Consider the following 19,922-nt stretch of genomic DNA (forward strand, 5'->3'; position numbering starts at 1 on the left):
GGAAGGTAAAGCATCCAGCCAACAACACTGAGCTGCTTGCTTCCACCCCCCAGCCACAACCACCTCACTCTTTGTCCTCTCCCTGTTGCTCCAAGCAGCCCCATCCCAGCTGATGAGCCCAGCAGGAGCCAGCACACGAGCACTGTCATCACTGCATGATCCCCTCCTCATCTCTGCCTTGGCTGATGGCACATTCAGAACCTAATTGTTATCTCCTCAGAGCAACTCCATTATTCAGGCTGACACTGCCCCCCCTTCAGCTGTTTGTTGCACTGATGTTATATTAATGAGGCCTTCAAATAAGTGAATAGGAGATCAGAGTGCCGCTTGTTCGCAAGAAAACTGACTTTTATTTATTTATTGCCAGGACCACAGACCGGGGGGGAAGTTTTTTGCTGTTAGAAGGCCTCAGTCAAGTGCAAAACAAGAACTGAGTACAACCCATACACTTCTGTGCTGGGCTTATATAGCCCAATAGCAATGAATGCTGCGAGTGGCAACTGAGGAACACCAACATGTTATGTGACAGCTACAGAACCCAAGGCTGCAACAGTCCCTAGAGTACCACAAACACTCTTCTAGGCAAAGGGGAAGAGAGAGGAGCTGACCTGTGTGCCCACAGGGTTTGGGATTAGGAATATCGACCTTACAGAGTTTCTCCTGGGCTTCTGTCATTCTCCTTAGACCTGGCTGCTCAAGGGTCTGGGGGAGTTAATTAAGCAAGAAGGCAAAATATTTCATTCCCTCCTGACAGCACTGTCACTCCTGGCAGCAGCACTAACAGCCCACGAGCAGCTTTGCTGTAGAAATGCTCCTGGGAGATGCTTTGCATCCCTCAGTGGTCTGAATGGGAACATCAGGCACGTCAGCTGCAGCCTAATGAGCTCTCTGGTTTAATCAGCATTCCTATGCCGGTCTGTGGTGGTCACAACAGCCATGCAATGAGGCTCAGCATTGGGACACTGAACCCTCCACCCTTTGTACAGTAGATGGAGACAGCCCTGAGCCCACCTGACCCCAGTGTGATGCCCAGAGCCCAGCTGTGCTCTTACCTCAGTGATGCGTGGGTTGGAGCACTTGACGTTCCTGCTGGACAAGTCGAGCCAGGGCTGGGGGCTGCAGTGGGGTCTCAGGGTGCATCTGCCCTCCCCGCTGCACCACCCGCACTCAAACTTGGGGTCAGCCTTCAGGCAGAGCCCGCAGCTCTCACGTTGTGCTGCACACTTGTAAAGGTGCACTGTGGGGAGAGAGCACGGTGCTGAGCAGCAATACAACCCTCCACAAACACTGAGGTCACCCCAAGGAATTGAATTAAGGAGCAGCTCCCTGCAACCACCCACATCCCCAGGTAACCCGGTCTGGGTTCCACGAGTGCCCCTAGAGCATGAGGTCCTGGATAGTTTCTTAACAGCTGTAATTAGAAGCACTGAATGTTTTCTAGAAGCCATTTTTTTCCCCCATAGATTGCTTTTAAAGCTTTCATTTCAGGGCTTTCAATGGTTTTCCCACTGCTCTGGTATGGAGCTGCTCCCACCCTCACTGCCCACAGCCCCCCCAGCACACGTTACCTTTCACATCCTCCGGGTTGTCAATGACAAAGTTCCCATTCCACACCACAGCAAAGTCCACTGCTAAGTTGCTGATGTCCATCCCATCGTAGAGATACTGGAGAAGAAGAAGGAGAATGAAACGCTTGCGAGGGAGCATCAGAGACACTGCCAGGAAAGGAGGGTTTTTTTTTTAAGAAGCAGTGATTATTCTCTGCATCACGTGCTGGTGGCTGATCCACCACCACTTCCACACTCCAGCTCCAGGGCCTTGCTTTGCCTCCCTCCTCCTCGCTGTGTGCAGATAATTACATCAGACCCAGTCCCTGGGAGAGGTAATGGATTAATTATTCCCCTTGCAGCAGCTGCTCCTGTTGCTCAGCCCCAGCTCATCAATATGGCCCCTCCAGTTCATCCACAGCCATCAAGGCAGACTGCTCCGTGCTGTGCTCTTCTGCTTTAACTCTCACTTGGTTCCAGGGATTTACTTTGCTGGGTTTCACTGAGTTGTTACCAAACCTCATCCACTGCTCAGCTGATGGAGCTGTTGGTGCAGAATTGCCCTTAAATTCTCTACCTACCTCTTCCCATCAGCCTAACAGGAGGAAAAAGCGCTCCCCTAATGTTCGTAAATCGCTCTGGATAGGAAAAGTGCTACATGGTATTAATACATTTATTAGGCACCAAGCTGCAAGGCCCAAAGACAGCCAGTGATGTATAAATACCCAGCACAACTTTTAAAAATTCAAAACTTGATTAACAATTTAAGACCATCTGCACTGAATATTAAAGCACACCCAAAGTTCCCTGTGCTAAACCCAACCGTGGGCACCCTGCAACCCCTCTGAAGAGCCCCTGCCATCTGCTGAGCCCCATCCTATGCAGGGCAGAGCTGCCTTTCCCACCTGCTTCTTAGCAGCACCCCCAGGTGATTCACAGAGTCATAAATTATAGAATGATTTGAGTTGGAAAGGACCTTTCAATGCCATCTGGTCCCATTGCCCTACACTAAACAGGAGCAACCACAGCTCCACCAGGTGCTCAAGAGTCCAAGGGCTGACAAGGATGGGGCCCCACCACTCTTCAGGGGAGGCTGTGCCAGCACCTCAATGCCATTATTTACTTATATCCAACCTAAATCGCCCCTCTTTAAATCTGAATCCATTCCCCTTTGGTCTTATCACCCTGCTACCGAGTATCCCGTTTCTTACAGCCCCATTTCAGACATTAAATCTCTCCCTCCTCCCCACCACAGCCAAGCCCACCTCCTCCTCAGCATCAGCAGCCCACTCTGGGCACTGCAGGATGCTGCACACAGGTCAGTGCAGCTAAAACAGGAGGCAGCTTTGTGCTCACCGAGCTGTTCTGGCACTGCACGCTGGAGCTGTTGAAGCGCAGTGCGGGCACGCGGTGGATGACGCCCTGGATGTTCAGCACACATTCATAGCCACGTTGGCCAGATTGAGGCTGTGGAAGGTTCCGAGCCTTCAGAGTGATGGGTTTCACCTCTCCCACCGGGATCAGGATCTCCTCTGTGGGGAAGAGCTGGGGGCAGTCCTGGGGGTGGCAGAAGAGATGTCAGTTTATAATGTGTAGGGATATAGAGTTGCTCCAGGATGGTGCTGAGCCTTGGGATGAACACAGTGCCATGAAACTGGAAGCAGTCCATTATATTATTCTCCATTGAAAACCACACGGGAATGTTTCAAACATCAGCATGATTGCAATGAGGGAGAGAAGAACTGGAACTGCATATACTGAAAGCATGGCAGTGATTGTGGTTGTGGGCACTTATAACTAAGCACAGTAATTAAAGCATTAAGTAGAGAAGCGTGATTTGTTTCCACTTCTGCCACTATCTGGCCAAAATAATGCAATTGTAAAGCAGCAGCCACTGTTAATGTTAATGCTGCTGTTAGTGTTGCTATTTCTGTTACATTTGCTATTGCAGGAGCTGGAAACTTCACTGCTGAAGATGCTCCAAGCAAAGAAAGCAACCCCCCCCCTGCAAACACTGCTGCACTGTACAGCAGCACACCCCAGCATGAGATGGATGGGGCTGTACACAGTAAATGCAGGACATTTAACATCTCAACATCCTAAAGACGATCTCGTTCCACGCTGTGAGATGCACGCAGGGTTTGCTCCATTTCTGTCCCAGGGACTGCAACATGCAGAGACAAAAGCTCTGACCATCAGAAGCATTTACATCCCATTTAGCTCTAATTTGCTTTGATCTGATGGAAACAGGTGCCTAAATACCTGTAAGTAACTGACACTCAGTGATTAATCCCAGTGTTGAATTGAGGGATGCTTCCTTCAGCTCTGCCAAATCCCAGCCCTCCTGCCCAGCCTAATGGGTCACATCCAGGCAGGAATTCTGCCTTGCACTGATGGCATCAGGACTCTGATCCCAGCCCAGCTCCCAGCTCAGGAATGATATCAATGAGAACCAGCTGCTGCCAGAGCACGGAGGAGTTGGTAGCTTAAACTGCTGCCTCGTAAACCTTTTTAGAGGCACTTTTCCTTATATATTTTTTATTTTATTTCTAACAGAGACTTTCACGGATTAACAGCCAGGAGCTGTTTGAGCTCCAGCAGCAGAAAGCTGGCAGGGCTGGGAGGGGGAGCACAGCCCAGAACTGTAGGATGGGGGGAATCCCACCATTAAAGTGCTGCAGTGTGGGATGCATAATGCTCCTCCTTACACCCAACCCAGCAGTGGAGCCCTTGGTTGCACAGTGAGGTGCCCAGCTGTGCTGCCCAGCAATTTGCTCCAGCATCACTTTGTGTCGTTGTTTTTAAATTCACCGGGAGTAAATCCTGCCCCGAGTGAGGAAGGCTGTCATTACCTCCAATTGCTAAACAAACAAGAGCTGAATTCCCTCATTATCCCCCTTGACTTCTGTAAAGCAGAACAAACACAGCTTGGAGGATCTGCTGGAGAAAAAGCAGGGTGATGCACGGCTGGCACAGACACAGGGAAAACTCAGTGCAGAGTTCACAAAGACATTTTATGCTTCTGCAACACTTTTTAGCCTCAAAGATTCCAAGGTCTATAAATACCTTCAATGTCGGAGATAAGCATCTGCCTGTGGAGCAGAGCAGAGCACCCATGGTTATTATTTGTGCTTAACAGAGCGCTTTTAGTGGGTCAAACCTCGCTCTTGTTTGGAGAAAAGAGTGCCTGGAAATGGCAGGCGTTGCTTTTGACTGGAGGATTTCACCCAAATGGAAGGAAAAACAACATTTTCTTTCCATTTATATATATATATATATATAATCAATTTTTAACTGAAAGCCCTCCGCAGATGTTAACTAACTGCACACATTTCAGAGCTCTGAACATAAACGATCCTGGCACATGAATGTAAACTCTTGGCTCACAGATGCGCTCCCAATGATATAAATTACGGTCCCCATCACTCATGGAGACACATTACTCTCCATTTATGCCATCAGAGAGGAGAGCAGCCCTCGCTCCTTGGAAACCAGACGTGCAAAGCAAAGTAGCAGCAAAGGGACTGTGGGCACCGCTTTGTGCTGGGCTTCACTCTCAGAAGTGAGATGGGACCCAGCAAAGCCATGTGATGACTTCAGGGCACAGAAATGCAGCCCTTGCTTGCATCCCATGCACCAGAGTTCCCATCTAGGCATTCAAATCGAGGACAGTAGGAACAGGTACGAGGAAAGTTTGGATTGTTTTATATCCTTCAAGGCGCATCCAGCAGTGCTTAGCATCAAAGGGCACAGCCAGGTGCCAAGACGTTGCTCTAAAAGCAGCAGTAATTTAAATCCCAAATCCACGGCGTCAGAACAGAGCTTAAATCTGGTTCTGCACTTAACTTCCAGAACCTGAAACGCTCCGCTCCCCTGATTCAGCATCTCACACGTGGAAATGGCATTATCCACACATCAAAGCGGGAAGGGATCCCACGTTCTGGGAAACTAATAGGATTTATTTGGTTCTAGCCTTCCATTGAGATGGGTGTACAAATCTATCTGCGTCCACATTCCTCTTCATCTCTGTGCTTCGTACATTTACAGCGACACATCCTACAGCCACGAACCACACAGGAACAAACCCAAACCCAAGGACACGATCACATGATGCTACAGGCACAGAGCTCCACGTGTGACCCCAGGGGGTTGAAGCTGTGCAGAAGACTCTGTGCACAACAGACCTTGGGACTCAAAGGGAGCAATGCTGATAAGCACAGATGTTTGGGCAGTACATTGAGGACACTGGGACTGGAATTGCTTTAGGGGGGGGAAGCTCTTCAGGAGGCACTTATTTGATGCAGCAGTGGAGTGTCCATAGTAAGGGCATTAGGAGCATCTGGTGTACATGAATGGCCATTCATTCACCTCAAATAAGCAAACACTTGGGTTTGGGTGGTTGGCTGGCTTTGCTTGCGTGTTCAGAGGTGCAGAGAAGTCATGATGAGCAGTGGAGTATTTATATCATTATTGTTTGCCTTTATCAAAAGTCATCGCTAGGTGTTATATTACTGTATAACATCCTGGCTAAGAACTTGAAAGGATGGGGAAGACAAAGCCTTGGAGCTGTGATGGCCCATCAGCCCAGCAGGGATGGGCACAGGTCTGACTGCTGGGAAGTCCCACGCGCTCCTGGAGCAAAGCAAGTGGACGTGTCCTACTTTAGCAGAGACTTGTCAAACACTCCTGATATCCTGGGGCAGAAGAGCTATAAAAGTGAGAACTCTGACTGTACAGCCTGGGAAGAGGGGCAACGCTTTGAGTGTGAAGGAGAAGAAAAGAAACAACACGCACCCCTTGAGAGAAGCGAAAGCAAAGGTTTTGCTTTCTCCTGTTATCTTAAAAGCAAGTCTCTCGGCTTTGAACTGGACTGGGAAAGCTTTTGGTTTGTCCCCAGAGCAGACACTTCTCCTTGGATGTCTGTACCCTGCATGAGGCTCTTCACAGCACTTTGTGAGTACATCCCATGATCCCCACTGGGGGTGGCATGGGGTTGGTACCGTGCATTGCTCATCTCATCCCCATGTGTCCTCCATCTGAACCACAGCTCTGTAAGGGCAGGACGACCGGGACCAGTCCCTGCCCAGCTGCATCTGCTCTATGAAAGCACAGCAGAACATCATGTATCTCTGTCTCAGCCCCACTGCTGCTGGGGTACAGCTGTAAGGAAGCAGACAAGATGCAAAGGTCCCAAACCTCAGGGTTGGTGGTAACTTTGATCAGGAATCTGTACTAACAAACTCTTTTCCTCCACGGACCCCTCTACCTCAGGAAACACAGAAGATCTGGCAAAGCTGATAATGGGCTTTGCCTCCTTCTCAGTGTTAAAAGTAGTTTTGGAATTGAGCCCCGCACCATTTATTAACTGCTAAGAGCTCCTGGTTCTCAAAGCTGGAACCTGAAGCACTTCTCTTTTCCAAAGTCTGGGGCTCTTTGCATCTGTAATTCCTTTCTTAATCAGTTTGCAGTTGGGTTCCAGCTCCAGCTGCAGAACTGCCAGCAACCCCAGAATGAAGCACCACAAGTCCCACCAGCAGCTCTGCATTGCACTCACTGCTGGGCAGATCCCTGCATGCTTCAGAAAGCCCCTGAGATCCCAAAGGAAAGCACTACAGCAATTAAAAGATTAATTACGGTTATTACTGAACCTGAGCAGACCCGCGTTATTGAAGGCAGGATAAGCTTCAGCATTCAGGCTGCGGCACATCACTTGTGCTGCACCAGCACTCGGCTGCTGTGCTCCTGCTGCAGCTGCACTTCCAGATGCAAAACCAGAAGCCAAACGGCCTCACAGTGTTGGTTCTGCTCACGGTGCCACAGCAAAAGCAACCAAGAAAGAGCTGAAGGCAGAGTGTGGTACCTCTGAGACGTTGATCCGTCCCTCCTGGAAGGAGCAGATGGTGGGATCGTGGGTGCAGAGGTGGCGGTACTTGCACCAGTGGCAGCGGAAAGCACTGTTCACACAGGAGAGGCACCTGGGGGGGAAAAGAAAAGGGAGGGGTTACCACGTTGGGAATAGTCCCTATGCATGCTGCTGTGCAGCCACAGCTGCCCCCCTGCTTGATCTGCCATGCTGCAGGGAAAGGTCTCTGATCAATCCATCCCACCCTGCATTGGTTCAGGCCTGCACTCCTTTCTGCTTTTCACATGCTGTGATTCATTCCTGCATGGCCGGCTCGTGCCCTTGTTGAACTCGCTGATGATGAGTTCAGGATGATGCAAGTGCTACAGCATTTACAACCGTGTTCTCACTTTATCTCCAAACACGAGCTTTGAGAAAGGCATGGTCAGATGGAGCCAAGGGACAGAAAAGATGCATTGCCTCTTCTGATCCAAACCTCCACATGGAGGAGAAAACAGGGGTCCTATGAAGTCACCTCTCAGTCAAACCTAAAGACCCAGCAAGGATGCAGACAAGGCCAGCAGTGTTGGCAGGAGGAGGGAATGCTGTCACTGAGGGACAGGGGGCAAGAACAGAGCTGTGCAGAACTGCAGCACAATAGGAGGCACTGGAGCAGGGGACTCAGACCACTGGGAGAGGCTGCAGTTGGGGTTGGAGAACCCTCAGGGCTTCTTTCATCCCAGTGCCTCTGCAGTGTGTGGTGGCTCAAAAATACATTGAATGCATGCCTAGAAAAACCCTATGCCAGCCAAGCTCATCAGAGCACACAGCCCTCTTCCAAGTGCAGCAGGGAACTTCCCATAGCTCAAGTCTTCAAATCCAGAGCAGAAAGGCTGTCAGTGACCCCACGCTGGCACTTCTAATCTCCTACCAGGCAGCAAACTGTGCTCCAAAAGCAGAGCTGAGAGCTGAGCCCTGCAATGGGAGAACATCCACATTCACAGTTGCAGGATGGAGCAGCTTGGGGGCACCAGCAGGTTAAGGTTTTTTCAGGCTCCTGCAGCCTCTGTCTCAGCAGGCAGAAGAGCTGCAGGTTGCTCAGAGAGCAGAGAGCTGGAGCTTCCATCCACAGCAGGTACAAAGCACCTGGCTGGAGGGTGCACCCCATCCCACCAGGATTCCTCCCCCCCTGCACTCCATAATGAAGGGTGGGCACTCACAGCTGGTGGGCGCTGCAGTTGTAGAACTTGAACTCCGTGCTGACAAACGTTCTTCCAGTCTCCTGCGACTTCAGCTGCAGCACCACACCGAACCAGTCTGCAGAGCAGCACAGAGCCAGTCAGTGCCCAGAGGTAATGGGGGAATACAGCCACAAACCCTCCGACACGGATAGTGATGTTAATGGGGGAACAACCCAAAGCTGTTTGCTCACCTTGATCCACGGGTATGGCCGGGACATCCCTTGCAGCCGGTGAGATGCACACAACTCGGCTGCCCACCACCTGGCCCTCTACTTCTGTCAGGTTCCCAAAGAGGCAAGTGACACCGGCTGCCAGGTCTGGAGCATCACTCACCAGCAGGCTGAGCTGCACAGGGGCACAGAACAGCAGCAGTGTGTTAGTGGGACAGCCCTGACCTGTTGCATGCAGTCAGCACTGCTGCTTTGCTGCGGCTGAGCCCTTCAAATCTCACTCTGTACACAGCCCTGGGATTACCCTGAGCCAGCACCTTGCACTTGGATTTGTTGAATCTCACAGTGTTCTCATGGGTCCAATTTTTGAACCTCTCCAGGTCCCTCTGGATGTCATTCAATGATACACAAACACCTCGCTGAGCCTTTGCAATTCAGGGAGCTGCTTGTTCCATAAAACCCCTGCTACCCTCAGAACCTGCACAGCCAGCAGCAGTGAGCTCCCCATATAGCACAGCCCCAGGAGAGGCTGCAGCTGCCACAGCCCATCCACGGGCACCAGGAGCTCAGGAGAAGCAGCTGGGAGGTCCAGAGAGTCAGCACTGGGCACAGCTCATGGGGAAACAAAGCCTTTCCTTTCAACAGTTCATGAAACCAGACCAAGAGAAACACGAGTTGGGGCCCACGGGGGAGGGGGAATTTGTTGCTGTGATCCCTATACCCCCCTTTCTCTACCCCTGGCTCTCCTAAACCCGTCCCTCTGCAAGCCTGACTTCATGGGAAAACAGTTGTGCAGTGGAAAGGGAAGAAAGGCTGGAAGGAGAGCAGAGAGCTTACCGGCAGGCTGTGCTGCGACACGGAGATGCTGCTGGGCTGCACCATGATGCTCATGCACTGCCCGATGCTGTCGGCAAAGCGATGAGGCTCATCGGCCCGCTCACAGCTGTCCCGTGGGGAGCACCTGGGGAGCACATGGCAATGCACAACGTCAGCACACAGCAATGCACATCGTTCCCAAATCCTTCCTGTTCCTACCCTGAGGAATGCACCCCATGATGCCTGTTTTCCTATGGCAGGTGGCCTCAGAGCACAATGAAATGCTGATGCAGAATTGGGCTAAGACGTTGGGGGGTGTGTGTTTCTATTCCATGTCATTTGGGTAAACTCTGTCTCTTTAAAACCCACTTCTTGGCAGCAGGTGACACAGTGCCCTTCTGATTCATTAACCAACTCACTTCATCACTTCTCACTCAGTGATGGTCTGAGACCCCACTCACCATCATGATGGGGATGCAGGCACTGCCAACAGCCCCAAGTGCCATCAGTGTTCCAATAAGACAAGCAAAGTTCATCCTGTCCCCTCCCAGCACCCAGAGTGACACCCGGCACACACTGCTGCTCACTTCAACCCCTTTTTTTGGACTATAATGGAGCTAAATATGAACACTGCCAAAGGAAGAGTTATTGAGGTTTAAGTGAATCTCTGAGATAGCTTTAAAGTGAGCTCTTGACTGGAGCCTTTATCTCATTGACTCGCTGGAATGGCTCTTTTTTTTATCATACTATTTATGGCAACAGCCCTAACAGAGATAAATAGGCCTGTAGACAATAACAGACTTGCAGAGAGCAGCATATGGAAGAGCCTTGCGGGTTTGGGGGCTAAAGAGTCTTTAATGATCTCCTGGAGGTCTCTGCTTGCTCCAAAGGAACCACTTGAATGAGAGGAGGAGGAGAGAGCCTTCCTCCTGCCCTGCAGCTCCGTGCCATGGAATCACCCATACGTGTGCACTGCTGTGATCCCCACAGATGCTTTCACTCCTGAGCATCACTTCTATTCAAGTCTCACAGGCCACAAAGTGGAGCCTGAATCCCTAACACAGGGCTCTGACAACAGCACACCTGAAGCAGGCACTGCTCCCTGCATCCATCTCACACATCCAATGCGATGCTGTTTACAATCCAGAACCCACAATGGATGCTTTGGCAGCCCTTATAGCACAGCAGGAGCATCCCAGCCTGCCCTCACTGAGCCACGAGCAGCTGGAGCAGCTGGCAGGAGGGGAACACATGCACGAGTTAGAGGAGAAAGATGACAAATGAAATACAAACACTTCAGTGCTTGAGGCCTCCCAACAAATACGACAGAGGCTTCAGGAAGAGCAAGATAAACTCAATTATTTACAGCTTTAGACAAAGGCTAAGAACATGATCGTTGCTTCAAGCAGAGCAGGAAGTGCAGGGCTGAGAATTGACATCAGGGAAGAAAGTGTTGGCTGGGAGGATGCTAATGCCCAAATGTCACAGCCAAGTGGGCAGAGCAAACAGCACTCTGCTCTCCTCTTGACATTGAGAGTTTTCTCTCTGCAATATGAAGATAACAACCTTTACCTGCTTCCCAGGTGGTTCATGAAGATGCAGTTCATTAGCAACGGGAAAGCACTCGCTGATCCTTGCAGAGGGGTTGCTACAGGCGTGCAAGGAGCAGCAGCAAAGGCACATACACCCAACCCACCTGCAGCCTGTATGGACCCATGGGGGCACAGTGCAGGCATGGCACTGGGGCTGTGTGCACCAGGGATGCTCTTGCAACGGTCTTGCCCTATTTCCCTGAATGCAGCACCAACTCTTTGCAAACCCTGGTGGGCACTGGAAGCTGTTTTGCACCCCAAAGCACACAAGTCCCTAATCCAGGCCGGATTTTGCATTCGAGCCTGCCTTCCTCCTCTCGCTCCCTCCAACACCTGCTGCTCAGGCATGTGGCCAAGCGTCATTGTGCAAGGCCCTGAACTCTGCTCTGCCTCCGCCCTGATTTCCATGCATGTAAGGGGGCTGCTTTGCAAGCTGGCATAGGGCCGAAGGGATTTCTATTCCTCTCCTTCTGTATCCTCCGGGTTTGCCCTTCCTCCCCCCATCAGTGTTTGCCCGGTGGTCCCCCCTTCCGCCATAGGAAGTGAGAATTCTGCTGGTGGGTGAAAGAATGAGCCCAAACACCTCCTGAATGCAGAGTGCATTTCCAGCAGTGCCCCTGGGAACAGCCCTCCCTGCTGCTGCTCCCTGCCCTCACCACGCTGCGTTACAGCAGCTCTTCCAGCTCTGTTCAATGGGGTGCTGCTCTCCATTCCAAAGTCCTGCTCACATCATCACTTGCTTCTAAAAATTCCCCATTAATTAGGAGGGACTGCAGCTCGAGCAATGGGGAACATGCAAAACGCAACAGCTCTGCTCCCCCAGCTTTCAATTCTGCTTTTTGTGCTCTGTCCCATGGTACCTCCCTGCGTGCTGCGTGCAATCCACCCTCCTAAAGAAGGAATCTGCTCAGGGATCTTCAATGCTACTCAAGCCGCAATGCAGGAAACACTCAGGGGAAGGGAAGGGTGGATTGGAGGGACTTGAGCCTCATTTTGCATCATTGCACTGGATGCTGCTGAGAGGTGCTTCATTGCCATGGTCTGACTTACGTGTGGTGCAGGGTGCACCAGCCGCAGTGTGGGTCCCCCGAGCTCAGGCACTCTGCACAGGTCGTGTATTGCTCACAGGACTCCACGGGCACACGGGACACCTGGAAGGGACAAGGGACAAGCACAGCCTCAGTGGGTCTGGTGGCACAGAGCAGCTGCGTTGGGGGAGGTGGGTTAAGCAACACAAAAGCAATTCATAGACTCGGAGCTCAGGATGACACCTGTGTAGAATTAGGCCAACAGTATGTGCTGAACTGTTAGGAGCTCACCCAGCCCAGTGGGACACATCACTGAGATACAACACAATCCTGATCCATTGCTCAGCATTAAAAACCCCAAAGGCTCAAATGCAGCGATTAGGCCATGGATCATCGCTTGACCCCAGACATCCAATTCCACCTCAATCTTTTGGCCACTCTTTACCACCCCCATTTAATGATGATGTAAAGTTCTAGCAAGCTTTGGCTGGATTCCCCAGTGCTGGGGGAACTCAAGGACCCTGTATGCTTCATAAACACACACAAATCCCAATAGCAAAAGCGATTTCCCTGCTCGTGCTTTGGGATCCCTCCAACTGGTGTATGCATAACATTTCTTCCACAAAAGAAGAAGGGAACCAGATATGCAAGTAGGCAGGGAAAGAGCAGTTCCTGCGCGGGGCCGGACTGCGGCTGGCAGCAGCTGGGCAGCCCTGAAAGGAGCAGTGTGCATCCCACAAAGGCTGCTGTCACGCCAAGTGCTGTTGACACAGTGAGAACCCAGTTCCTCTCTAAACATGACACCAATAGGGCTGCTATTCTTCTTGTTTCCTGAGTCCTACTCGACAGCTTTGCCTACAACAAAAATGGTGCAGGGGTTGGGGCTGTGTGTTTTGGAGCACAGCGGGATGAGTGCGGGGGAGCTGGGAGCAATGCATGCACACAGCCTGGCTGCACAGAGTGCTGCAGAGATGTGCAGGGAGGAATGCAGGGGAGCGGGGTCTCATTCAGTCCATATGCCCCATCCCCACTGCACTGCACAGCTCAAGGGAAATCGGTGTTGAATGGGGAGGTGCTGGCCAGCTCTGTGTAATTAAAGCTATCCATCACTCAGCCAGCAGGAGCTCGGGCTTGATGAACTTTCCACTGTGATTCTGTCTTCATTCATGCAACAATGCTCCCGCTTTGTGCTGCTGCAGGAGAGCTGTGGGCAGGAGCATCAGTTCTCTGATCCCAGCTGTGAACACATCAAGGTAGCAGGGGAGGGGAGCATTGGGCAGACAGTGGCAGAGGGCACAGGGATTGTGTGTCCATGGCTATGGGGGTTTCTTTAATTACAGCACTGAAGAAGCATGTAGACAGAGTCCCTTCAACTCTGATCCACACTGGCAATGAGTGTGGCTTCACTGCTGGAAGGACCCCATCAGCACCTTGGCAGGGTGAGAAGTGGTGGAGCACAGGGATTCAGATGCTTCCTATGTAGGGTGAGCACAATGGGGTGTGCTGCTGTTGGCTTCAACCCATTGTGCATCACCACAGCCACCAGCAGTGGCCATCTCCAAACACTGGCACCAACTTCTGACAAAGGGATAACACGAGACTTCCCTACTGCTGGGAACCCTCCTTTGTGCTCATTAGCCCAAACCTCTGGGGAACTAATTAATAAGGATGAAAGGCCAAAATGTCTGGGCTCAGGTGGGGATGAGTGCAGGGATCAGAGCGATGCAGTGAACTTTCATCTCGTGTCAGTCCATGGCCCACGTCCAGCTCTCGCCTTGTGCCGTGCGACTCACAGCACGTTCCCTGCAGCCACCAACATGTTTTAAGAGCAGGAAATGAATTAAGATGAATAATTATTAAGTGCAAGCTTCTTTCCCTCTCTATTTTGCAGGCAAGCTGTGAGAAAGGAATTGTGCAGCATTCTGGAGGGATGCCTGGTGTTATAGTTCGGAGTTCAGCAGACAATTGGTGCTGGGCTGTGCCTATTGAAATTGCTGCTTTGCCCTCATCTCTCTGCTCCTGTCTCCCCACATTGCAGCCCCTCCTGAGCTGCCAGCCCACAGCTCATGCATTCAGTGAAGTTGTTAAAAGGATCGTGGCAGGCTAAGATAAAACAGAGGAGTTTAACATGACAAACAGACTCCTAAATGGGATTAGAGCCTTAATGAAAACAGTAATGAATGAATGAGGCAACCAAATATTACCCATTAATATTAGACAGATAGATTAGATCCCTAGGCACTGCATTTAAAAACGACATGAAATTACTTCAATTACTCTGCATTGATAAATAACAAGGCCATATTTACTGTTAAAAGACATTTCCTCCTCCCTCCCCAGCGCTTGCAAGGCTTATCCCTCCCCAGGGGGAGAGCAGACCTTGCAGAGCTGAGAGTGGGGCTGGGAGCTCCCCCTCCTCCCTTCTCGAGCACCAGGCAGCATTTCCAGCACATCTCCAGTATTAAGGGCAACTGCTGCATAGGGCTGGTCCCAATCACTGCACCGAGTCCTTGTATTTCTGTGCAGGAGCCAAGCATTGCACACTTGGAAGCTGCTGCTCGCAGCAATGCACTCTGTGTCCAATGCACAGTGTTCTCCTTTCCACCCAGGGACTGTGAAATGAACCTGATCAGAAGCTTTGCTAATGAAGGGATCGGGGATAGGTGGTTCATGGGTGCTTGGTGGCATTTATCTGCTGGGGATGAAAGGCAGCCTCTGTGTTTTCAGCCCTGAAACAACAGGTGAAACAGGGACAAGGGAAGGAGCAATGAGCTCAGCTTTGCCCCCAGCCCAGGGGATGGGCGATCCTTCCAGTGCTAAACCTATATCAATCTTATTTAATGAAACGATACAAAGAAAAGAATAAATAGAGGTTAAATCATTCCCTACAGCAGATTTACAGTGGAAACAAAAGCCTGCTCAGACAGCAGCTGGTTTGCACAGCAGACCTCAACATTCCTTTCCCAGATGCCGGGCACAACACAGTGCAAGTGTTGAGCACTGAGGCCAGGGCTGCTTTGACCCCAATGAGGATGAAGCAGCAGAACCACTGTAGTGGTGCCCTCCTGCCCTATTTGCCATTGACTTCAGGAGCATTGTCCCTCTGCTCTCACCTGCAGAGGTGGCACAAGGCATCAAGAAAAGGAAAGGCAATTGCACAAAGCAGCAGCACAGGGTGATGGCATGTTTGCTGCTGGTGCAATGCTGCCATTCCATTCCATGGATTGATGCTGAGCGTGGCCCTGCTGCTCCCCCCAAGCCCAGCAAACAGCAATTTGCTGTTTCCTTGCTCTGATGTTACCATCATTTGTGAGTATCAAAATGAGAAAGGCGTCAGGCCCTCATAAGCCCGTCTGAAGAATAATTGGAAATCCAAAGTGGCACTAAATGTTATTTTCTAAATAAAATGCATTCAATTACAGAACACGAAGCTGTCAAGCATTTAAAAAGATTAGTTAGAGCAGAAGAAAGTATTCAAACCTTCAGAGACTGCATTACACACACAGGATCCCCTCTGTTCATGGGGACAGGCGGGAGACAGAAGACAGAACAACACAGCCATTGCCCGCATGCTTTCTCACCAGCGCAATTCCACCTCAGCTGTTGCACAGCTGCACAGAGGGCTGTGCTCTCCAACCTCGCTGACAAACAGGCACAGATGACCTCGTGTCCAGCAGCACTTTGTGCTGCACAGCACAATTCCCAGGTCGCAGAGCACAGCGCTCATTGCAAGGCAGTGATGCCCCAATAGGCCAGGACCCAACAGCAGCAAGCCCGCTCCCCAAACCTCCCTGATCAGTGCAACACTGAGGCTGCTGATCAGCAGCCAGCACTGCAAGAGCTCTGCTTGCTCCTTGCACAAACACCACTAACACAGCAGACACACTCCAGACTCCAACAACCACCGTGGTGGCCATCAAGCACAGAGCACAAAGCGCACTGTACTTTGCACCGTGGGTGCTGCTAAACCCTCACTTGGAGCAAAGAAGTCGCAGCCAAACAAACCCGACCCCGAGTGAGATCTGTGGCTCTGGCACATTCACAGGCTGCACAAACAGGGGTAGATGAGACACGTTTAGCTCAGATCCTTCACTCCAACCGCTCTCCCCAGCAGCGCCGGTGCCTTGAATTAATGCACGCTGCCAAGCAGGGCTGCGAGCAGGCACACGGCGGGGAAGGCGCAATTATTTACACGTCTGCTCGCTGCTTCCCCTGTACGGAGTGAAGACAGGTGAGCTTGCTTTGCACCGTGGTTTTTATTTCATAGTTTGCTTCCGAGGAGGTAATTGTCACTGGGAACAGCTCAGGTGCAGAAGCAACAAATCGCTGACCCGCGGCTGCAGCAGCACACAGTGTGGGAGAGGGGAGCGAGTGCACAGCGCTGCAATGGATTGATTCCAGCCTTGCTACCGGGCTGGAGGCTGGGAAAGCAAATCCCTCTCTCCCAGGGTTTCATTAGCTGGGAATGGTTTTCTAACGAGATTTACACAATCTAGCCCGGAGCCTACACATTTTGCTTTGCACCCGGAGACAATAACAATGGGGAGTGGAGGAGATGCCTTCTTTTTCTCTGGTCACCCATAATTCAGGACTGTTACAGCGCTGCCATCAATGTGATTACACAGAGTGCAAAAATAAAACCAAAATGTGCCCATCTCTAGCATTAAGTCTCCGATTTCGACTGACCCAAGCCAGGAAAATTTATGGTTATGGGGACCACGTCCAGTCCATTAAGAAAGGATAGGAAATTGCCAGCTGGGATCACGATGACATCCTCACCTTTCCTCTAGCACCACTCCCACTACAATGCAGAACCACAGCAGTGCGGGGCTGCTGGAGTGGGCTCTGTCTGCATTGGGGGTGGTGGCAGCACCTATAGAAGCATTCAGAACCCCCATCAAACTCCCCCTGCTGAAGCTGACCCACACCTACACCATATTCACATCCCAGCCCTGTTGTTCTGCAGGGATGCTCCCCAAGCTATGTGCCACGTACACCAACAGCAAAGACCCAACATGGAAAAACCCAGCCCGCTTGTAGCTAGCAACTGGACCCTGCACACTGCAGTCACAGCAATGCTGTTTCTGGCACAGTTTCTCTAATATCACAGTTCCAGTGTGGTCAGCTCTTTTTAGATGCAAGGGATTTCAGTGAGTTCCCTCTGTGGGCAGTGCTGTCTGCCAGCTCACACCACGGCCTGGCCACATGAAGAGGAGTTATTTTCACACCCATCCAAAAACCAGACCACTTATCATCGTGTTCTTGTGGAGATATTAATAGCACCCAAAGCACTGACAGTTGCCTGTGAGTCACTGCTGAAAGGGATGGGAAAAACCTGCTGCTGTGCCTTGCTAGGAGACGGTGCAGCATCCTTTGTGAGCTGCAGCACCAAGCACTGGTTGTGGGACATGGGGTGACCCACATAGCTGGGGCTGTGCCCTCAGTGTCCCTTGGCTGTGGCCATCCCATGGCATCATGCTTCCTTTTCATCTCCAAGTCCCATTGCTGTGATGGGAGCACAGCTCCGTCCTGCCCACGTGCTGCTCTTGCACTCAGCTCTATTTCTGCTTGAAAGGAAGCACGAGTGCCAATTAAACAGCCACCAGGGCATCGAGCAGATAAATATGTGTTGTGAGACAAAGTGGATAGACACACTGTGAAGTGGAGCCAGTGAGGGGAGGAGGGAATGTGTCATTGTTGTTGGTGGCAGAACTTCAGAGTAGTGCTCATCACACGCAGTCCGTGCAGAAGCCAACCCACAGCTCTGACTTCAGCTCTGAGCACACAACGCTCTGTCCCATCTGAAGGCTGGGCATGGTAGTGCTCCCATACAAGCTCCCAGCACATACCCAAATGCTTGTGCCAAGTCCCAAGCAGCTGTGCCTGGCTGGGTGCAGTGCTCAGAGATGACCACAGCCTGAGGCTCAGCCATTCCCTGCCACCTCCTGGGTTAAAAGCCATCCCATGATGGATGTACATGGGACTGAGAGTGCCACGGAGATGCTCTATGTAGCAGAGACACCTCGAGGCACAAACAACAAAATCCTACCTGAACTCCATTTTTAACCACTGTAACCAGCAGGCTGACACTGCCAAAGGTCAAGAAGTTTGGAGGAACAAACCCCAGAATACATTAATATCCACAGCAGCAGCTTGGCACCCATGAAGCCTCTGTAACAACCCAAACTGTGCCATGGATGGACCCATCCAGCTTTGGAACACTGAAGAATGGTGCTGTGCTATAAGCTTAAGGACCTGGGGGCCTTCAGCCCCCACCATGGGCACTGCTGGTGCCTGCCCTGCTCTTGGCCCTGTTGTGTTTAGTCTGCTGGGCACATTCCTGCACGCCGCTAAGACAAACAGCAGATTATTCATGGGGCTCCTTTTGCCTCACACATCGCCCAGAAATGAGGAGCAATTGCAGCTCCCACGGGCTGCAGCTCTGGGGGGCTGCATGCACAATGCTCTGGAAAACCTCAGCATCTTCACTGCAGTTTTACAGAGCAAACATTTTGCTGTGGAGGAGGAAGGAGCAGCAAAAAGTGAGAACAAAACCCACAAGCTGCGTTTTTCTGCTTTGCAACCAGCCTTAACTTTTATATGCAGTCCCAGCTTGAAACACCATTACAGCCACCTCCCCCGGGGCACGGGCATCACTTCCAAGCTGTCTGGAATCCACAGGAACTCATTCTTTTTCCACCCTGATCATTTGAAATCTTTCCTAATGCTTTGGTGGGAATGTGGTTTCCAGCTGCAGAGCTGTTGTTCAAGTGGTGCCAATGGGACGGCCATGGGATCCCACAGGCTGGGCTGGTGTATCCTGAGGTTTGGGCTGGAACTGACTGTGTGTTTTGGCTCTGCTCATTTCAGTGTTATTGCAAGAAACCGCGCTTAGAGCTTTATTTCCCCATGTGATCTGAATCGAAACAAAGAATAATACAAAGGCTGAAGGCCAAAGCCCAACCAATCTGTTTTTGCACTGCCCCCAGAGCAGGGATGGAGCAGCCCTGGGCTCTGTGCACAGTCCTCACCACCTCCCTGCAAAGCACTCGGAGCCCATCAGCAAAGCAACCAGCAGCTCATCGCCTGCTCTTTCTTCCTGCAAACTTCATAATAATAAAGTGATACTCAACACCGTATCCCTTTTTCCATTTCACCCTTCACTGGATCATTTTATGCAGCTATTCCCATTGCTAATTCAAACTAATTAAAGTATAAAGTAGAATAATTTGTGCCATTTCAGGGCTCCTCTCACCATATTGTGAGTTATGTTTCTATGTGTGAACCGTTCCCCTCCTCACCAGACTCACTTGCTGGGGTAACACAGCCACAGCAGCATGGGGGGGGGGGGACTTTTAAACAGCTCTGATAGAGAGACAGAGGAACAGAGAGCTCTGAGCATGTCCCTAAGCATCCTCAGTGCTGCTGCAGCCCTGCTGGGGTCATCTGAGACCAATGGGGGCAAAACCCCCCATAGCTCAGCAAGGCTTCAGCTTGTCCATCATGCATCAGAAGTCCCAGCTTGCTTTGATGGGGGGCTCTGATATTGCACCCATAGGTCACCCCTTCTGTTCTGCAGGATGCACTGGGGGCACAGCAATGCAATGCCCAAATGGAGCCCCAGCAGCAAGCAGAGCTGGAGCACATGGTGTCAGAGCAGCTGCTCTGCACTGCAGCTGTCCCATG

The 19,922-nt window shown here is 51.2% G+C and overlaps 1 protein-coding gene across 1 annotated transcript in view; it reads right to left on the minus strand.

The window, feature by feature from the left end:
• The window catches only part of PLXNA2 (plexin A2), a 294,027-nt gene that overhangs the window by 31,326 nt on the left and 242,779 nt on the right, over positions 1 to 19,922 (minus strand). Inside the window, exons 10-17 of the mRNA XM_032449324.1 lie at positions 12,259 to 12,359; positions 9,638 to 9,761; positions 8,822 to 8,975; positions 8,610 to 8,706; positions 7,408 to 7,522; positions 2,904 to 3,104; positions 1,569 to 1,665; positions 1,053 to 1,237 (exon numbers count right to left, since the gene is read on the minus strand). Coding sequence (XP_032305215.1) covers positions 1,053 to 1,237; positions 1,569 to 1,665; positions 2,904 to 3,104; positions 7,408 to 7,522; positions 8,610 to 8,706; positions 8,822 to 8,975; positions 9,638 to 9,761; positions 12,259 to 12,359 — 1,074 coding nt within the window. The remainder of the gene's footprint in view (positions 1 to 1,052; positions 1,238 to 1,568; positions 1,666 to 2,903; positions 3,105 to 7,407; positions 7,523 to 8,609; positions 8,707 to 8,821; positions 8,976 to 9,637; positions 9,762 to 12,258; positions 12,360 to 19,922) is intronic.

The sequence above is a fragment of the Coturnix japonica genome, chromosome 26 (genome assembly GCF_001577835.2).
Source record: "Coturnix japonica isolate 7356 chromosome 26, Coturnix japonica 2.1, whole genome shotgun sequence".
Lineage (NCBI taxonomy): Eukaryota > Metazoa > Chordata > Aves > Galliformes > Phasianidae > Coturnix > Coturnix japonica.